Here is an 18,967-nt window from a genome sequence, read left to right on the forward strand (position 1 = left end):
ACTGGAAAAAATACATTTATTATTTAATTTAGACTATTTTAAAAATAAAAAATAAAATTTTAAAATAAAATTTGAACCAGCATTTCAAACTGAATCCGGAACTGTGAACCGGCGGTTCAAAATCAAAACTAAATCGCTATTATATATATACTTATATGTGAGAATCAGAATAAATGTAAAAAACAACGTACACTGTTTGTAAATATTATAATTCTATGACATGGTAAATAAAATTGACTATTTTATCATGTAAGTCCCTAAAAATATATCTAGATCAAAAATTTGTGAAAAAAAATAAAAATTAAGAATAAGAAATGAGAGTGGTTCCTATTTTCCTTTTTCCCTCAACTCTTATATGTCAGGTAGAACATTTCATTTCAATCATTACCGTCGGATCATCCAATGCCCTTGATCGCGCCGTAATTTGTTTCACAAAATTTAATTTCAAACGTAGAACAGTCAGTCGGAAAAACCTCTAAGCTCTCTGCCTGTCTCTTTATCTCTTCTTCTCTCTTATTAGACTTCTTAGTGGATGTCGCGAGACATCAAATTCCGACGAGCTTTCATCCATTTTACTATGAGTGACATCATATTCCGGCAACTGAATAATTTCGAGAAATTAATTCAATGTTCATTTTCTGACTGAATTATAAGTTGAAGAGGAGAAGTTGCGTCATGGAGGAGAGTGACGTGACGGCATTTTCGAAGACAGAGGCGAGTGAGCTTCCATTGAAGAAGCTAGGGAGGCAGTTTGATTTCACGGTGAGGCGTAAATCCTCGGCGATTGAGATATTGTCGGAGCATCCGCAAGCACTTTTGCAATCGAAGTTGCTCGCACTCGCTAAGAGGCAAGCAATGATGTTTGCTACACAATCACCACCACCGCCTCCGTCGATGGCGCAGGTTAAGACAATACTACCGTCAACGACACGGTTAAATTCGCCGCGGCCAACGCAGGCAGTGGCACGAGTATTTAGGACTCGTCCGGTACAATCGCTGCCTCCAATAATGCAGCAAGTCGTGTAAGTATTGAAGTATGTATATTTTCTAAGCTGTAGAAACGTTTTATTTCGTATTATTTTTGCTAGAAAATGATTTTCTAGAGTTGTTTCGTTTCACTAATGTACGTGATTTTACCAGAAAGCTAAATCTTGAGGTTTTGATTAGGCGAAAAATGCGTAGAGCGTTGTGATAATGTTGTTACTAAATGAAACACTTGTTAAGAAGAAGAGAATACACAGAATTTTTAATTAGAGTGTTCAGCTTTATAAAACTGCTTAGTTCATTTAATATTCAATTAATACGTCTAAAATTGGGCTTTAATGGGAGTTTCTAAGGTGTTGTACTCTAAAAAAAAAAAAAAAAAACAATTATGCTACCAAAAACTAATATGGGAGAGATGTACAACTTCAAGTAGGGAGTTCTCCCAAAAGAAAATTCCAACCTTTAATATATGCAGACTATCAAGTTAGTAATAATTTTGTAATTAATCGTTATGTTGGATATCATTCTTGAAATGTTTTGACTTTTACTTGTGCTGTCACTTCCAAGAGGATATAGACATAAGGTCAGTTGCTTACTTGAACTGTCCATTTTATCTTGTATTTGGTGGCTTAGTCTAACTAAATTTTGGAGTTCTTATCATTATTTGGCACTTATGGATGTATGTCTCTTGTTAGCAAGACAGAGCCTCCTAACTCGCAATACAATTCCACTATGAGACAGAAGAATGGTACTCCCAAGAAGCAAAAGCAATGCAATTGTAAGAATTCTCGATGTTTAAAATTGTAAGTATGTTGGAACTTGCAGTGAAACCTGCTTATTTATTGAAATTTAAACAGGAGAACTTTGTCATTATTTCAGTTACTTTATACCATGATCGTAGAGTCCTTCAGTTGCTAATTTTAGAGACATCTGAGTTAAATGCTGTTTGCATGGGAGCAGTTGATGGTCAAAGTCTTAACCATTGTTTCTAACAGAGGAGTTTGCGTGGGAGCAGTGGAAGAAAAAATGTGTTAAATGTTTTACTTGTCTTTTGATCTCTATAGGTGTAAAAGTGAAGTTTCCAAGAAAATTGTTTAGTATTTACAAACTTTTCAATTCAGTGAATAACGTTAAACATTTTACTCATAAAAAATTTTATATTTGTTTATGGAAATAAACAGGGTGTAAGAAATGCTTTATACTTCCAATAAGCATGTTTGTTTTTCTCCATATATTGGGTGTAGATGGTGTTAATTTCAGTATTTACCAGGTATTGTGAATGCTTTGCCTCTGGAATTTATTGTGATGGATGTAACTGTCAAAACTGTCAAAACAACATAGAGAATGAAGTCAATAGGAAGATTGCACTCAGTGCAATCTTGGAACGGAATCCAAATGCCTTCAGACCAAAGATCACTAGCAGCCCTCAGGGACTAAAGAATGGTGTGGTATGTAATTTGAGATCTCAATTATCTTAACAAACTTATGTAAACCTTATGTCAATGTTAAACTAAATCTTTAAGTATTTTAATGGTGTCTGTCACCCATTGTTTTATTTTCTTCTTTTTACATGTTCCTTTTCTGTTTTTTATTGCTTTAATGTCAATAATGTGGAGTAAGTGACTGTTGGCTGTGCTACTTTCATTTTAGTGTTGAAGTACTTAAGTTGTCTTTTATGAAAATTCAACGAGAATTTAGGTCGATGAACCAGAAATGTTAAGTAGCATATAATTGCCTGCTAGTTTTGTATAAACAAATAGGTGTATAAATGTAAATTCTGCCTCTTGCAAATGAAGGGATGCTCATGGAGTTATATAACTTGTGACAGAAAGAAATAGACTTATGTAATGTTTGAACAGGCAGATAGTAATAATCTTATGATATGCTTTCACAATTTTGGGTGGTTTGGTTTTTAGATAATTTCATGTTGCTGTTTTTTTTTAAGGAACACAAAGTTGCTGAAATAATTACTCTATGAAGAACAAAAGAAAAGATGTAGGAACTAGATGCCATTTTTAATGGATTTAGACTTTTTTTTCTTCTCATGAATACTTAATTAGGTCATTGAAGGAACACTCTTTAATTGTTTAATATTAGATTGCTATTAATACAGTATATCATTTTACCATAAAAATGTTGCTGAACATGATCTTGTGATTGTGTTGTTTGAATAGCAAGAACTAGAGTCTCTTTTCTATATTATTTGAATTTAAAGTTTTAAGCATTTTATTTAATGGAAGGTTGAATTGTAGTGGCCAAATGCTCAACATTGTCTTTCTTGACTTCTTTGAGGAATTCAGGTGGAAGTTGGTGAAGATTCGCCTTCAGGAAAACACAATAGAGGATGCAATTGCAAGAAATCTGGATGTCTCAAGAAGTACTGTGAGTGTTTCCAGGCTAATATTCTTTGCTCTGGAAACTGTAAATGTGCAGATTGTAAGAATTTTGATGGAAGCAACGGGAAAAGCTCTCTTTTCCATTGGGCTCATACAAATCTAGCTGCATTCATCCAAGCCCACGCACCTATCAATGGAGCTATTAGTAATTCTTGGTTTGTTCCTACACCACCTACAAAGAAAAGAAAGAATGGGGAAATGCCTTCAGGAGACAATTCTACTGATAAATCCAATAAGTTTTCACAATCCCAACAGGTAACATGTAAATCTAACACTAGCATGTTCTGAAATGCTTAATTTGACATATCTCTCCACCCGTTGGCCTCATCCACCTTCACCAAGTGCACCCTTTTCAGTGTTTAACATGGGTGTGGTTTCTTGTTTTAACTGATATCTGGCTGCTTAAGTAACTTACATGTAGCTTTTATATGCCCATTTATTTTTATGTGAGGAAGAAAAGCTATTGATATCTTAGTCTTCAAGCACCATTGTGAATTTGACTAAGTTTTATAAATAAAGGGAAAGGGTTTATATTCGTATCTCCTATTGTATCACTTCCACAAAACATACATTTTGTCTTGGTATCACATGATTCTTATTTTAATCATTCCTACATAGAAATGATCTATCATATCCCTCTCTAATGGAGTTTGTTTTATCAATAGTGTAATTGTATGTCAAAATATAAAATTAGTAAATAATCATATTGTGCAATAGACTAGTTGGTAAAACATCCAGAAACAGGACTGTGGTGTCTGCTTTAACCTAGCTAGTATATAATTTTGTGCAGAATGATGTGCGTTTGAGAATATCATAGTATTCTGATTTAACTCATCTTTACTTTCATGGTCTCACAACTTCTTCCATAATTCAAGGTTATGTTGAATCCAAAATTCTAATTTTCTGTTATCAGGATGCCTCTTCTGGTCCACTGTGTGCTACACCATATGACTTTGCAATCCAATCAGTTCCAGAGTCATCTAACTGCAAGTACAGGTGGCATTCACAAAATAAATGTTCTTATTGGCTGAGACTTCTGAGAGAAGGTGGTTCTACTTGGTCAGACACTAGTGACAATTTTCTATTATTGATTTTGATTGAAGGTCTTTGTTAGCTAGCATCATCCAATTGCAAAATGTTGCGGAACTTTGCTCACTCTTGGTCACGCTATCCAAAGAAGCTGCAAAGATGCTAACAGGTCAAGAAACAACTTCTTATAGTCATAATTAAGTCTTCCAAGGGAAATTAATAGTTAAGATTGGTACCGAAGTCTATGCATGTGCATGTATCCAATTGGGAATGGAACACATAGATCACTGCGGCACTGAGGCACATCCCGTAATTTCCCTCTCCTCACAAAACCCAAGGGCATGGGCGTGAGGGGCCCTTAAGTTTGGGGTTGAAACTTATGTATACAATTGGGAATGAAACACATTTTGGAGTCTGATTCAAAACCCTCTGCGTCCCACCCAATCTCTTAAATTTCCCAATGGATGATAATCGTCCCTCTACTATTTTGGGTACATCCTATGATTTCATTTCCTTTGCCTAATACTTCACTCTGATTTATCCTGTTATATGCTGGACACGAGATCTGAAGTAGTTTATATCACTTTTTTAATGCGAATCAAACTTGTATTAACCAATCTGTTATTCACATTGGTATTTTATAAAAATACTCAGATGATTTTCAAAATCGAAGAGCAGTGTCTTCTGAGACACGGGCATTGATGTGTGACAACAGCCATGACTTGGTCCCAGCAGCTGAATTTGCAACTGGGATTTCGGGTTGCAATGCAAGGATAAGTTTAAATACATCTTCCGGGGATCACTTCAGCACTTTATATGCAGAACAAGAAAAGATCATCTTGACTACATTCTGTAGTTTTCTTAACGAACTCGTCACTTATGCAAGCATAAAAGGTTAGTTAATTCATTCTGTGACCTTTAGTTCTGTAGCTGCAACATGCCAACATATATGACATTATACCCAGACAGAAGATGAACATATTAGGATTTCAAATGCTAATGCCCTTTAATGGTTTAAAGGAAGCAGCAAGCCTTGCAGCAAATGTTCATCACAATTTCCATATCTATTCATCATTGACCTTATTACTTTTGAAGTAAATGTCATCATTGTAATGTTCATTGCCACTGATGTGAATGCCCAACTGCCCATCATAGTTTTGAATGATTTTCATTGTGGATGAGATATCTATGTGATATGGGGTTCACAATATACCAATTGTGGTTTAAAGAATGTCTAGAATCCCACTATCTGATGAAAGATGCAAAACCATCTGTATTGCAGAAACAACTTTCTCACCACCGTCGAACGAAAAATCAGGAAGTTGGCAACTTCCAACGGAGAATGGTCAATGTCCTGGCTAGGTTTGAGTGATCTCTAGGTGGTTTCTCACTTTCTTGCAGATCGTTGATAGCTTTATGAATCAAGGTGGCTGTAGTGGCATGTTGTAAATACAGAGCTAAATGGATCCATTAACACAGCCATCTTGCCATGCCTGTAGAATATTACTGGTTGTGGTTCAGTAATACCTGTGCTCCAGTTTGCAGTCGTTTGAAGAATCAGTTCTTAGAAAAGGCCATTGTACGTATGACTTTCATTTACATTTTTCGGTTTATTATCTTTTTTCACCACATTTCATAGTGCTTGAGGTTATGTCTTGCATCATAGAAAGGTAAATCATTGAAAATGGAATGTACATTTAATTGAGAAGGGTTTGATCTACTAACAAATAACAATTCAATCGGTTTTTTGGATGCATATGAGAAGTTGGGGAGCGAGCTAACTGCTAGTACTCGGCTTGTCACGCCATAAACTTTGTGGCTCATGCAACTAGTTTACACTTTACAGGAACCTTCATCAGGGGATCCTATCATTTTATAGGCCCGGGACAAGACAAAAAAATGGGCCCCGGTTAATATATATTTCATGCCTAAAATTTAAATTAAATAAGAAAAAATTATTAATATCAATAACTTTAGATAAGATTAACAAGTTTTTAACAATTTTACATACACAATAATAATCATTGAAAAAAATTCTAGGTGCTTTCTTTAATGCAAAATAATAAATAATCGTATGAGTGTCTTCATAAATAAATAATTATTATAGTTTATAAAAATGAATAAATAATTTAAAATCGAGTAAACTCATAAACAATAACATTGTTATCATAATAAATAATAAATTAATTATTATTAAAAATTTATAAAACAATAATTACAAACACAATGTGAAGCTAAAAATCTTTTTTTTTGACTAGGAGCAAGAAATTAAAATATTTTAAAATGTAATAAAAAAATGTAAAAAGATATGAAACATAATTATCTAGATAAAATAGTTTGAACATAAAGCATATTATAAATCACACATCTTTTATATTATTTATATGATTTTTATAAATACTTTTTCTTTTAAATACATAAATTTCAAACTTTTTTAGAATAATTTGAACATAATGACACATGATAGAAGCTTCTGTATTACATTGATTAGATATTCATAAAAAGGTACGTAGTAAATTATCTTTTAATTGTTTTTTATAATTCAATCTCAAAATATATCATATAATCCCCTCCGTCCTGTTTTTATGTGTCTTGTTTGGTTAACATGAGTTGATTGAATTTTTTTTTAATTCAATTTTTTATAATATGTTTAGTATAAGTATATAAAAATTTATAAATTTAGAAACTGCATTAAAAATTTAATATAAAAATTTATATATTTAATATAAAAAAAATTATAATATGTTTAGTATAAATATATGAAAATTTATATATTTAAAAGCTACATTAAAAATACTACTCCGTATTAAACACAAAAAAATCAATAAAATAATTTTTAAAAGATACATTAGAATATAAGCAAAGAAGTAAAGTTGAGGAATTCTAAAATGTGGAGGGAAGGATTGGATCACAGGCCTTTGATTAAATGAGGTTATAAAATTCACGTATCTTACCAACCAAACTAATTCACCTTACTATAAAACATATGTATATAAATTACTTAAACTTAATACATATATACTATATATATAAGAGATAGGATGGGGTCTTTCCCAAACATGGGCCGGCAAGGGCCCAGCCTGCCCTTACCCCAGGGCGGGCCCTGACCATCATATATCAGTTGTTATATTATAGACCGCGGTGCATAATCGATTATGCACCGCGGCCCATATACGGCGCCGTTTCTTTAAGTAAAGAAACGGCCCGCCGTTAGAGTTAACGGAGTCCGTTTGTTTGGTGTATTAAACACCAACTGACACTACAGTATATCCAAACCGATACTGCAGTTATATCAAAATGATACTGTAGTTATAGTGAAATGAAACTGCAGTGTATATAAACTGAAACTGAATAACATTTCACATATTTGAGTGTATATTGTACAATGAAGCTGCAATTATATCAAAATGATCATGTAGTTGTGTTTTAATAAAACTATAGTGTATATAAAATAAAATTAAATAACATTTTCACATATTTGAGTTTATAAATATCGAATGAAACTATAGTTATATCGAAATGAAACTGTAGTTGTGTTCAACTGAAACTGCAGTGTATACAAAATGACACTGAATAATAGAGTTACTTTTTGCAAAAGGGTGCGAAACGACGGAAATAAACACTGTTAATTTTCATTTAAAAAAAAAAAACGCGCGGTGCATAATCGATTATGCACCGCGGTGCATAATATAATTTGCCTCATATATGACCTTTTTTACAATTGCTTTCAGCCACAGTAGCCAGTAGGACAATCCTTATCCCTGGATGTCCATATTACTCACACTATGGAAGTTTCATTTTTCTGGATTTTTGTTAGGAAATGGCTAATATGTCTGAGGGTAGCTTCCTTTTAGCTTCACCGTCCCTGGATGTCCATATACTCGTACTATGAAGTTTCATTTTTTTCTGGATTTCTATTCGGAAATGACTAATACGTCTGAGGGGGTAGCTTCCTTCCAGCCTAGCAGTCGTCATTTTGTATTCCAGTTTGCTAAATTGATAAAGAATGAGTTCAGAAAACCATTAATAATTATTACTTCATCTACCATGCCAATCATATGATTCTATTTGGTTCTAAAGTTAAAATTTGTCAAATAAGTCTTGTTTACCGGTAATCAATAAGTTATTTGTAAAATTACAATGATGTGACATGTAGGTCATTGTTGACCATCGCTAACCGTTGTCGTAAAAAATAAAATTACTGCCATTAAAAAAAAAAAAAAAAAATTTGATCCCCAGTCACCTTCGCTAGAGAAAGCGGCCAGACTGGTCGGCTTCTCTACTTGTATTATTTTAATATTTTAATAGATATAAGTTCATATTATTACATAAACCTATAATATGGTAAGTCCAAGATACAGAGTATAATTTATTATCAATTTTAACAAATGAGAAACGAGGTCATTACTTGCCTACATGGTGTATTCATTACGAATTTTACTATACATACTTTTTTTCTTACCTTATGACTTTTATTTCTTTACATGCCAAGTTATGATAAGACATTTCATCATGTAAAAATTGAAAGTAAAATTTGGAAATAGTTGTTGCATTTTTCATTCGTTACTTGGTCTAAGGAAGACTAGCTAGGTTGTAAGGAAGAATAGCTAGGTTGTAATAATGTTGGTACCAAAAAATGGCGAAAAGCTCCTTAATTGTAATTGAAGGAAAGAATAAATCTACCCGCACTGGTTTAACTCAATAGTTTAGTGAGCAATATTTGAGACAAGAGACTAAAGTTCAAACCTCAGCGGCGGTAGTGTGAAAATTATGTCCAAATCTGTCTACTGAACCATCACCGCGATTCACATGCTCTGTAGGGCCCACCTCCTTGGGACAAGGGAAGGATAAATCTGACTGATAAGTTGTATGTGGGTGATTCAATTTTTCTTTATTACTATTTATTAATCATAATTGGACCTATACAACTATACAAGATTTGACATGTGTTACAAAGATTCACTTTTTTCTTTATTATATACTCCGTAATTATTAATCATAAATGTACTTAGGCAAGATTTGACATGTGTTACAAAGATTCACTTTTTTCTTTATTACTACTCCGTATTTATTAATCATAAATGTACTTAGGCAAGATTTGACATGTGTTACAAGACATTATTTCATAAAAGAAAAGATTTATGGAATGTTTGATAAATAGCTGTTATCTTATTGAATTAGTGGGTTTGACTAGTTGATACTTGATATCATTAGCTGATTGTAGAAAAGTGTTTGGTAAGTTATTATTAGTTAATAGTTGATTACATACAAAATGATTTTCTCAAAAAGCTGATCGAAAAAACTACTTTGAGCAACCTTTTGAATTTTAGCATTTTGAAGCAATAAATTGTTACGAAAAGCTAATTAATCAAACACTCATATTAATTGTTTAACCAAGCCAAACAACTAATAGTGGTTAAATAAGTCAAAATTGACTAATAAACTAACTATTTTACCAAACAGGACCTTAATTTTTTTTTTTTTGAATGCTACGAACTCTCTATTACATTGAAACACAAAGAATCAACAACACCTCCACTGAGGTTCGATCTAATGACCTTCCATATGAGAGAGGTCACTACATGGCATCTGAGCACAAGGTACTTGAATAATACGGACCTTAATTAAAATAATGCGGAGTAAAAAAAAAATTAAGCAAAAGATAATAGTATTGAATAATACTACATACACTATTATTAAAGTGACTTATCCTATGTTACCAACCCAACCCGATTGACTCCCCCCACGCCTCCACCACCATCAGTCTACACACCTCATCAAGTAGCCATGGATTCTCGAACTTAAATCCCCGCCTCCCTCTTCTCACCACCAGCTCATACAAATCAAGGAACAAGGTCGAGTGGTCCGAGGTCCGAGTGTCGACATTGTAAACCCTTGCTTTATCATGGATGGCACACCAGTACGCACCCGCAAGCACACTATCTAATCTTTCCTCTACCCAAGCAGATGTGCCCTTTCATCTCTCCCAAGTAGACAAGTACCCAATCGTTGACAAGTGCGTTAGCCCACAATCATCCAAAGTGATGCTAAAACCCTATAACAGACCCTCGAGATGCAGCCGGGGTCCACTTTTCTCTAACTAGAAGGTCAGGTCGTTAAAGTCCCCAATCACCACCCAAGGTAGCGTCGAACGCATCTTCAAAGCTCGCAGAAGATCCCATGCCTCCCTCCTCTTGCCCCTCTTTTGATATCAAAAATAACAGGTCAAACGCCAGGGTTGCATGTCTGAAATTGAAATCACTAAATCAATATCGTTCCAAGAGTAGCTTAGCAGTCTAGCCATGTTATTTACCTTCCATAACATAGCCAATCCCCACACTATCCACATAAAATAAACCCTCGTACCCCAATTTCATCCAGAGCCTTTTTGCATGAACACAATTCACTATTGTTTCCATCAAGCACACTAATTCAGGCTTCTTAGTGGACCAAGTGTTGTATCTCACGAATTGTTTGTGGATTGCCCAAACCGCGACAGTTCCAACTCAACATACTCATTGGGATGGGCGAGTTTGGAATGGCCTGCCATAAAAAGGTTTTTTTTTACCCTTCACTAATCTCAACGTCCCCATCCCTACTTTTCCCTCCCTTCTCCTTTTCGGCATTGCAAGCACACCGTCCCTCATGACACCTTCGCTTTCGATCACCCTACTGCCTACAGCCTCCATCGCCCCCATTCCCCTCCCTTGCATGTCACCCTTTCCTATCCCCCAAACCCCCATAACCGTCCCTTCTAGCATCGATCCCCTCCCCGTCGTAAGATCATTCACTAGCCAGGGAGCCCTTATTGCTTGAGTTCCTCTTTCCATACTTCCTTGCATCCACCCATGTACGGGTACTCCTCCAGGGTATCCCGACATATCTGGCTTTTAGGCAAAATCAGTTTGTGTGCCCTCCGCAAAAGAAGCAAAAATTGTGAAGTTTCTCGTATTTAAACATGACCCATCTAATGTACCATTCCTCATATAACGCTTCATATGCCTTTTCAATGGCTTCTTCATTACATCCCTCCCAACCCTCACCCTATAGTAGCTTCTCCATGATCCACCAAACCCAGAGTCGTCGTAGGATACAAAAGTACCTAGGTAATTCCCCACCTACTCTAGGACTGGTTCTCCTGTATAACCGTGGTGGGAGGTAATAGACCTGGACCTAAAAATCTAGTCGGTCCAAAGTCACCATTGTCAGGACCTTTCCTGATTTTCAGAAGTTTGCACACCAATGCAATGAACTATTCTTGAACAACCACATTCCCTCCTTGAGAACTTAGTGAACATCCGCCTCATCAAAGAATTCAAACAAAAACATGTTATATTGTAGCTCTGACACTCGAACTCCCGGCAGGAGATGCCAGACGAATGCTAAGACATTACTCATAACCTCGAACTTAATGGCCTTGCTAGTTAAAAATCTCCCTACAATTGTCCAGGATCTTTGCGGTGCCCTGTCAGTGGAAGCCCTGTCTTCCGCTACCACCGACCGTAACCCATCCTCCCATCTTCAAGGGATATGTTCGCCCATCTATTTGACAGATCATCCATGAAAATCAACCACAGGTCAAATTGCTGAGAATCTTGACAAAATTCTGCACTCAAGCCTAGTTGAAATAGTAAGAAACCCCTACGCCATTGGGGTGAGGAACAAAGCTCTCAAGAAAAGAGAGAGAAAACCTCTGAATTTTTACAATGTGTATGAACAACATTTGAAGTATACTGTATATATTTATTAGTACAAATAAAAAGGACAAAAACTAGTGATATAACCTAGATTATATAATGTTGTAGATTAGATTTAGATATGGACTTAGCTTAATTGCATTAGTGGACAACTTACCAATTGTTTCAAATTATTAGGTTACAACTTTGAAAAAAAAAATCTCATTTTTAAGTATGATGATATGCTATAAGAAAGAGTCATGATCTATCCTCTACAAAAATTATTACATAATAGTTTGATATGTCATTTTATTTTATTTTAATTTTAATTTTTATTTGATTATTAAGCAAACTGTTTATGAAGTTATGATTGGGTCAAACAATTCAGACATTTTTAATAAAAATAAAGAAGTTTCAATCAATGTCACGTAAGATAATTAATACTCCGTATTAATATAGTAATTTTAGTAGATAAGTGTAACATTTACAAAAAGAAAATCTCCATTAACATGCTTCATAATTATAATTGGATGAATACGTTTTTCATTCAAAATGATAACTATAGTACAAATATTATTCAATTACATGATAATAACGAATAGCTTTAACAAATGACCTTATGATCTGGTATACCAAATTATTTTTTTATATAGGAGATTGTAAATTCGAACTTTTATAAGAATAATATATCTTATTCTTTTTTTACAAAATTATAATTTTTCTTTTTAATTTCCCCTTTCAACCAACCACTTTTAATCTTCGTTTAAGAGAGCAGTGAAATTCGACTAAGATCACCTTTGGCAATTGCCAGCGCAGATAGGCCTAATCGTTGCCTTTCGAATCTGTATAGCCATAATTGCAATCATGATGACGGGCTTGCACGTGCTAACTCACGTGCACCCTCCATTTCTCTCCCGTTACTATAAAAATGGAGCTCCAAATCTACCCTCCATCTGCTCTGCTCGCCTCGGCGCAATGGCTGACCAACCAACCGTTGACTCCGGCACCGCCGACCAACTCCGCTCTCAGTTCATCCAAGTCCTCCGCAGCCGCCGTTCCCCTGAAGGTATCTCCACACCACACTAATCTTCCAAATGTGTGTGTAAAAGTTGATTTCATATCATTGCTTTTTGGCTGAAACGGAAAGCGAACTTCTATCTTTTGAGCTCGATTTTAGTAGCAAGTGAAATTGATCGGCATAAATTTTTGAATGTGAATTGCATTTCTGTCTGTGTATGTGTGTTTGAGTGTCTTGTTTCTGTTTTTGATTGTTTGTCTTTACTTTCTACTTATGCATTTTTTTTTCTCCTGTTCTGTTGTATAATCAATTTTGTTTATTCTCTTATTATACATACATTGCCTGCTCATAAGTATCACTTTATTACACTTTCTCTTATAAGTAATGTTGTCAAGTGTTTGTTACTTATTAAGAGAAAATGTAATACTTATGAGAAAAATTGTAATACTTTAAAATCAAAATGTAAAAGCATTACTTTTTTTTCAAAAGTATTACATTTTTTCATATAAGTAATAAACACTTTATTCCTGATTAGTATTACATTTTGTATTACATTTTCATCCGTCTCGCAGACAAAGATTTGTGAGACGGTCTCACACAAGTTTTTGCCTATATCTAATGGTATTGCTAAGGTTTCTGTTAAATGAAATATTTATTTATTTATTTTGATATTTTGTGTTGTTGAATTGTACAATTTTGTGTCCTAGAGATTAATTTAGAGACTTGATGTGTTTTCTTTCCAGTTTCCCTTTCTGTGATACCTGGAAAACCAGTTATAGATCCTTTGTATCAGGAAAATCCTAAGCCAGTGTTTAGTGAGGTAAAGATTTAAATGCTTAAAAAGCATCATAACCATTTATTTTCACTCTTTACTGATGTGTGACTTGTACTGCGATACAGGTGATGGCATCTTGTCCAAAGGCAAACATTACCAATTTTAAGGAATTACTCCAGGAGGAAAATTTATACTTGACTACTGAGGTAATTTTACTTCAATATTCACACAAACTTGGAGACAAAAGTGAAGTTTCTAAATGTCTAATAATTTTGTAGATATAAAATAGAATCTACTCACAATATTCTCAATTTCTGCCTATTATTTATCTATGAAGTTACTGTGCTCAGGAGGGAGATCAGGGGCAATTGCCTGTGTTGATATTGAGCATGAAAGAAAGCAATAAGAAGAAAAGGCCAGCTATTGTTTTTTTGCACAGCACACATAAATGCAAGGAATGGTTAAGACCACTGCTTGAGGTGAGGATTGCTACCTTTTTTGAGTAGTGAGGGTTACACCATGAGGATTTAAGGGTATTTTATTCTACTTCAGGCATATGCTTCAAGGGGATATATAGCTGTTGCCATTGATTCTCGTTACCATGGAGAACGTGCAAGCTGTTTGACAACCTACCGAGATGTATGGACTAAGCCTATTCTTCTATTCCGTGTTTCTGTTTAACCTTCAATAAGCTTTCTTACTAAAAGGAAATTTCTAACTGTGGCTTTATATTGAAGGTCAGGGGTTGAAAATTTCCTATGGATTTTGAAATTTTAATCTTTTGCTTCTTTTTTTTTTTTTTTTTTTTTTTTTTTGCTCTGGGAACTTGATCCTTTAGGTCTTTAAGTGATTTTTGCAAATTGCCATACCACAAAAAACATTTTAGGAGGGTCATTAGTATTTTTCCAAGGGTGACTCTTCAAAGAGAAGGGAAGAAGGGAATTTCCCCGATAGTATATTTATCACAAGTGTCAGGATGTTTCTCAATCTTAACAAGCTCATTGTACTTTCTCTTTCTTTCAATAATGCAGGCCCTTGTTTCATCTTGGAAGACAGGTGATACAATGCCATTTATATATGACACGGTAATGTTGCCAGATTTTTAGGAGAAGTAAATGTCGCTGAATTTACAAATAGATAAGGTGATTCATACATCACACAAGCTCCTGGGGGATTTGTTAATGGTTGATTCTACAGGTTTGGGATCTGATAAAACTGGCTGATTATCTCACAGAAAGGGAGGATGTTGACCCATCAAGGATAGGAATCACTGGGGAATCACTTGGGGGTAGGGTGAATGCCATTAAGATCTGTTTGAACAATCTCTTTTGCATGCGGGATTCAGAAGAAATTCTGTCTTGCAGGTATGCATGCTTGGTTTGGTGCTGCTGTTGACACCCGCTACACAGTAGTTGTCCCCATAATCGGTGTACAGGTAGCTCATATGTAATATTACTTTTGTAGTGCAATAGAAGTGGATTTTGAATCATCTTATTGTAGACTATGAAGACTAATTCCTATTGCAAATTTAGGGGTTTAGATGGGCCATAGAACATGACAAATGGCAAGCAAGAGTGAACAGTATCAAGGCAGTCTTTGAAGGTAGGATGACCCTATAGTAAATACTTCCTAACTATTATTTCCATTGTGTTTATTGATACCCGGGGCCCTTGTGTTCATAGCATGCCATTTCCTTGACACTTGTTTGTTCCATTTCCAGAAGCCCGGGCTGATTTAGGCAAGCAGGAGATTGATAAAGATGTGGTGGAAAAGGTAAACATCAATAACAGTTTTTTGCGCCTTTTAGGAACTTATATATTCATCTCTAATTTTATTGCATTGTTTGCAAACACACATTAAAATACTGTGCTATACAATCTCATAACTAAAATACATGAGCAATCACTATGGATTTCCTTATTCTAGTTTGAGAGTCCACAAGTCCACCTTCCAAACTATATTTTCTAAAAGTAGAGTTCTGTAGTTTATGAATTGCTTTTCTGGACAGGTGTGGGACAGAATTGCACCAGGTTTAGCCTCCCAATTCGATTCACCCTACACAGTGCCAATTATTTCACCTCGTCCTTTGCTGATTCTAAATGGTAATGATAATTCATTAAAAGAGTTTTACGGTCTTTTGGTCCCACGAGTATTCTGGCACTAATAATGTTGATCCATGACTTTCAAAACTTGCATAATTGGATCACGAGTATCAATTTCTTAACGCAAATGGTCATTCCGGTGAAATCTCTACAAAAGGAAAAGACCATTATACTCCTGCTATAAAGTGGAAATAATTTTTCCGGTAAAAAGATTGACGGAGATTTCACCAAAAAGACCATTTGCGCTAAAAAATTGATACTCGTGGACCAATTGTGCAAGTTTTGAAAGTTACGGATCAACATTGTTAGTGTCGCAATACTCGTAGGACCAAAAGTGTGAAAAACTTTCATTAAAATGTTAGTTAGCCAAGTATTGGCTACTAATGTATAATACATATGCACATATAACTCATGTTTGGGGCATACAGGGGAAGAAGATCCTCGTTGCCCACTTGCTGGTTTGGAAATTCCCAAGTCTAAAGCTACTCAATCTTGTGAAGATGCCCACTGTCCTGATCATTTCAAGGTAGAAAGCCTGCTTCCCAACTTTACCCTGTTTATTCTCTCCTCTCTCTCACATACACACACCAAGCATGTCCTGAGTGCATTACTCATGTAATGTTTATTTTAATTTAATTTAATTTAATTTAATTTAATTTTATTTTTGTTTTTAAAATTTCAGCTGATAGCGCAACCTGGAATCGGGCATCAAATGACACCATTCATGGTAAAAGAAGCAAGTGATTGGTTTGACAAATTCCTCAAGCCATGACTGCAACAGTGCAAAGTATGAGCATCTGAGGATCCTTGCTCTGAAATTTTAAGTGATCTCATGTGTGATGGTTTTAGTATATAATGCAAGTTTGTACTGCTTAACTTTTTAGATTACTGATTTACTGTTGCCTGTGGGTGTGTAACAATGATTATTAATGAACCATGGTCTACACAATTGTGTGGACTATAAATAAAAAGTACATTTGTAATATGTTAGAAGTACATTATTTATGTACGTAAAGTACATTATTTAAGTATTGAAAGTACATTATTTTATATACTATCAAATAAGAGTTAATTCCAGCAATGGTCCTCCGACTATATTGATTTTCAAAAAGAGTTAATAACCAAAATGGTCCCTTGACTATGCCGTAATTACCAATTTAGTCCTCAACTATCATTTTTATCCAATTAAATCCTTAACTATACAATATTTACCTAATTTAGTCATCTGTTAATGTCTGTTAATAATGAGGGCAAAACAGTGATTTTATCCATTTCCTTCCTCACACCGCTACAATATATATATATATATATATATATATATATATATATATATATATATATATAGAAAAACGCTCATATGTGGTCATGTCATTAGGTGTGGTCGTGTGGTCGTATCTGGGTCGTTGAATCAGTTTAATCTAACGGCAGTGGTAATTCTGAGAATTTTCGCGCGTTTTGGTAGGTGGGGGTGTTATGGTAATTACAGTGGCCATTTATAGCGGGCGGGTTCCAGAATACACCAACAGTGTTGACAACATACACCAATAGTGTAATAAAACACACCACAGTGAAACACACCAATGGTGTATTTCCGTGTTATGGTAATTACAATGACCATTTATAGCGGCCGACTTCCAGAATACACCAACAGTGTTGACAACATGCACCAATAGTGTAATAAAACACACAACAATGTGATTTCCCCTATTCCGGTGTTTTATGACGAGTTTACCCTTACAGTTCGCTGGGTAGGAGAATGTGCGCGAAAATACTGAAAAAAATCTTGATTAATATGATTCATTGGATCTATCTAATCTAATGGCCTATAATTGACCATATGACCACACCTAACAACATGACCACATGTGATCACTCCTCTATATATATATATATATATATATATATATATATATATATATATATATATATATATATATATATATATATATATATATATATATATATATACTGTATACACCAGATTATCTGTCACCTCCGACGAGATTATCTCGGATGCATCGCTACTGTCCTCCGCTTCAACCAAATTATCTCGAGACACCATTTCTAGTTCAAGCACATCTATCGGCTGATTTCTTATATGGCGAGTGCAACGTAACTAATCTTTTTGTGGAACACCTTGGGGCAAAACTGACACCCATCCTTCATTATCACTCCGTCTGTAAGACGTGGCCGTTAGTTTCCGGTATCCCGTTAGACTATTCTGGTAAAATTTGCGGTGGCGTGCATACTCTGTGAGTTCATCAAACCTCATTTTGCATATATCACAGTCATATTGACCTTGGATTTGAGCGTCCACCAGACTATTTTTCCCCTGGCCTCCAACAAAATCTCCCCCTGGCCTGCGTCTCAGGTGCGTGCAAAATATGGAACAATCATTGTACATTTACATCCATTATATATCATCTCCTTCAATTCGCGGAGAACATCCACATTCTGATTTGAGGACTCCATTGCTCTTGTTCTAACTTCTAAGCTTGGGTGGAAGAGATACAATGTAAATATGTTTCAACCGAACACTGACCTTTGTCTCTCCAAAGCAAAAACTGTTTCAGTCTTTGGATGACAATTGTGCAATGCCCACAACATAGATCTCATACAATGAATAAATAATGATTTCAGAGGCAAACCTTTTCATGCTAGGGGTCTCATGTTGAATGTCGCCTCCATAGGTCCAGTGGAGGTGAAGACAGGTTAATTATTTAATTAAATACTGTACGTGTTAAATTTGCGGAGGCGGAGGACGGCTGCGATGCATCGGAGGGATAAAATGACAGAAATATAATGGAGTCCTCAAAGCGGAGAGAGGAGATGGATAAAATGACAATTTTGCCCTCATTATTGACAGCCCATTAACAGAGGACTAAATTAGGTAAATAATGTATAGTTGAGGACTTAATTGGGTAAGAATGATAGTCGGGGACTAAATTAGGTAAATAATGTATAGTTGAGGACTTAATTGGGTAAGA

General features: G+C 35.0%; 2 protein-coding genes across 3 annotated transcripts; both read left to right on the forward strand.

Annotated features, from left to right (window-relative positions):
• The first annotated feature begins 472 nt into the window (after nucleotides 1-472).
• Nucleotides 473-6,265, forward strand: LOC109190907 (protein tesmin/TSO1-like CXC 6). Of its 2 annotated transcripts, XR_002055815.1 has the most exons (9): nucleotides 473-1,022; nucleotides 1,680-1,787; nucleotides 2,255-2,432; nucleotides 3,285-3,635; nucleotides 4,294-4,376; nucleotides 4,484-4,578; nucleotides 5,064-5,303; nucleotides 5,692-5,988; nucleotides 6,175-6,265. XR_002055815.1 is itself a non-coding variant. In XM_019341511.1 (8 exons), the coding sequence occupies exons 1-8, from the start codon at nucleotides 676-678 to the stop codon at nucleotides 5,769-5,771; spliced, it is 1,482 nt and encodes a 493-aa protein (XP_019197056.1). In that variant the 5' UTR covers nucleotides 473-675; the 3' UTR covers nucleotides 5,772-5,991. The 2 variants fall into 2 exon arrangements, 1 of the variants encoding a protein (XP_019197056.1); XM_019341511.1 differs by lacking the exon at nucleotides 6,175-6,265 and having other exon boundaries at nucleotides 5,692-5,991.
• Nucleotides 6,266-12,887: 6,622 nt separating this feature from the next.
• Nucleotides 12,888-16,965, forward strand: LOC109190964 (putative esterase YitV). The gene is made up of 13 exons (XM_019341554.1): nucleotides 12,888-13,151; nucleotides 13,847-13,923; nucleotides 14,004-14,084; nucleotides 14,229-14,357; nucleotides 14,431-14,517; nucleotides 14,910-14,963; nucleotides 15,076-15,166; nucleotides 15,243-15,313; nucleotides 15,411-15,480; nucleotides 15,599-15,651; nucleotides 15,887-15,980; nucleotides 16,409-16,506; nucleotides 16,663-16,965. Exons 1-13 carry the CDS (start codon nucleotides 12,950-12,952, stop codon nucleotides 16,750-16,752), a joined length of 1,197 nt encoding a protein of 398 aa, XP_019197099.1. The 5' UTR covers nucleotides 12,888-12,949; the 3' UTR covers nucleotides 16,753-16,965.
• Nucleotides 16,966-18,967: the final 2,002 nt, after the last annotated feature.

The sequence above is a fragment of the Ipomoea nil genome, unplaced genomic scaffold (assembly GCF_001879475.1).
Source record: "Ipomoea nil cultivar Tokyo-kokei standard unplaced genomic scaffold, Asagao_1.1 scaffold1596, whole genome shotgun sequence".
Classification (NCBI taxonomy): Eukaryota; Viridiplantae; Streptophyta; class Magnoliopsida; order Solanales; family Convolvulaceae; genus Ipomoea; species Ipomoea nil.

Bases quoted from the DNA above. Each gene is read 5' to 3' on its own strand.
- LOC109190907 (XM_019341511.1), top strand. From the start codon at position 676: ATGGAGGAGAGTGACGTGACGGCATTTTCGAAGACAGAGGCGAGTGAG. The intron at 1,023-1,679 runs GTAAGTATTGAA...GTCTCTTGTTAG, and splicing joins CCAATAATGCAGCAAGTCGT to CAAGACAGAGCCTCCTAACT. The intron at 3,636-4,293 runs GTAACATGTAAA...TTCTGTTATCAG, and splicing joins AGTTTTCACAATCCCAACAG to GATGCCTCTTCTGGTCCACT.
- LOC109190964 (XM_019341554.1), top strand. From the start codon at position 12,950: ATGATGACGGGCTTGCACGTGCTAACTCACGTGCACCCTCCATTTCTC. The intron at 14,518-14,909 runs GTATGGACTAAG...TCAATAATGCAG, and splicing joins GTTTGACAACCTACCGAGAT to GCCCTTGTTTCATCTTGGAA. The intron at 16,507-16,662 runs GTAGAAAGCCTG...TTAAAATTTCAG, and splicing joins ACTGTCCTGATCATTTCAAG to CTGATAGCGCAACCTGGAAT.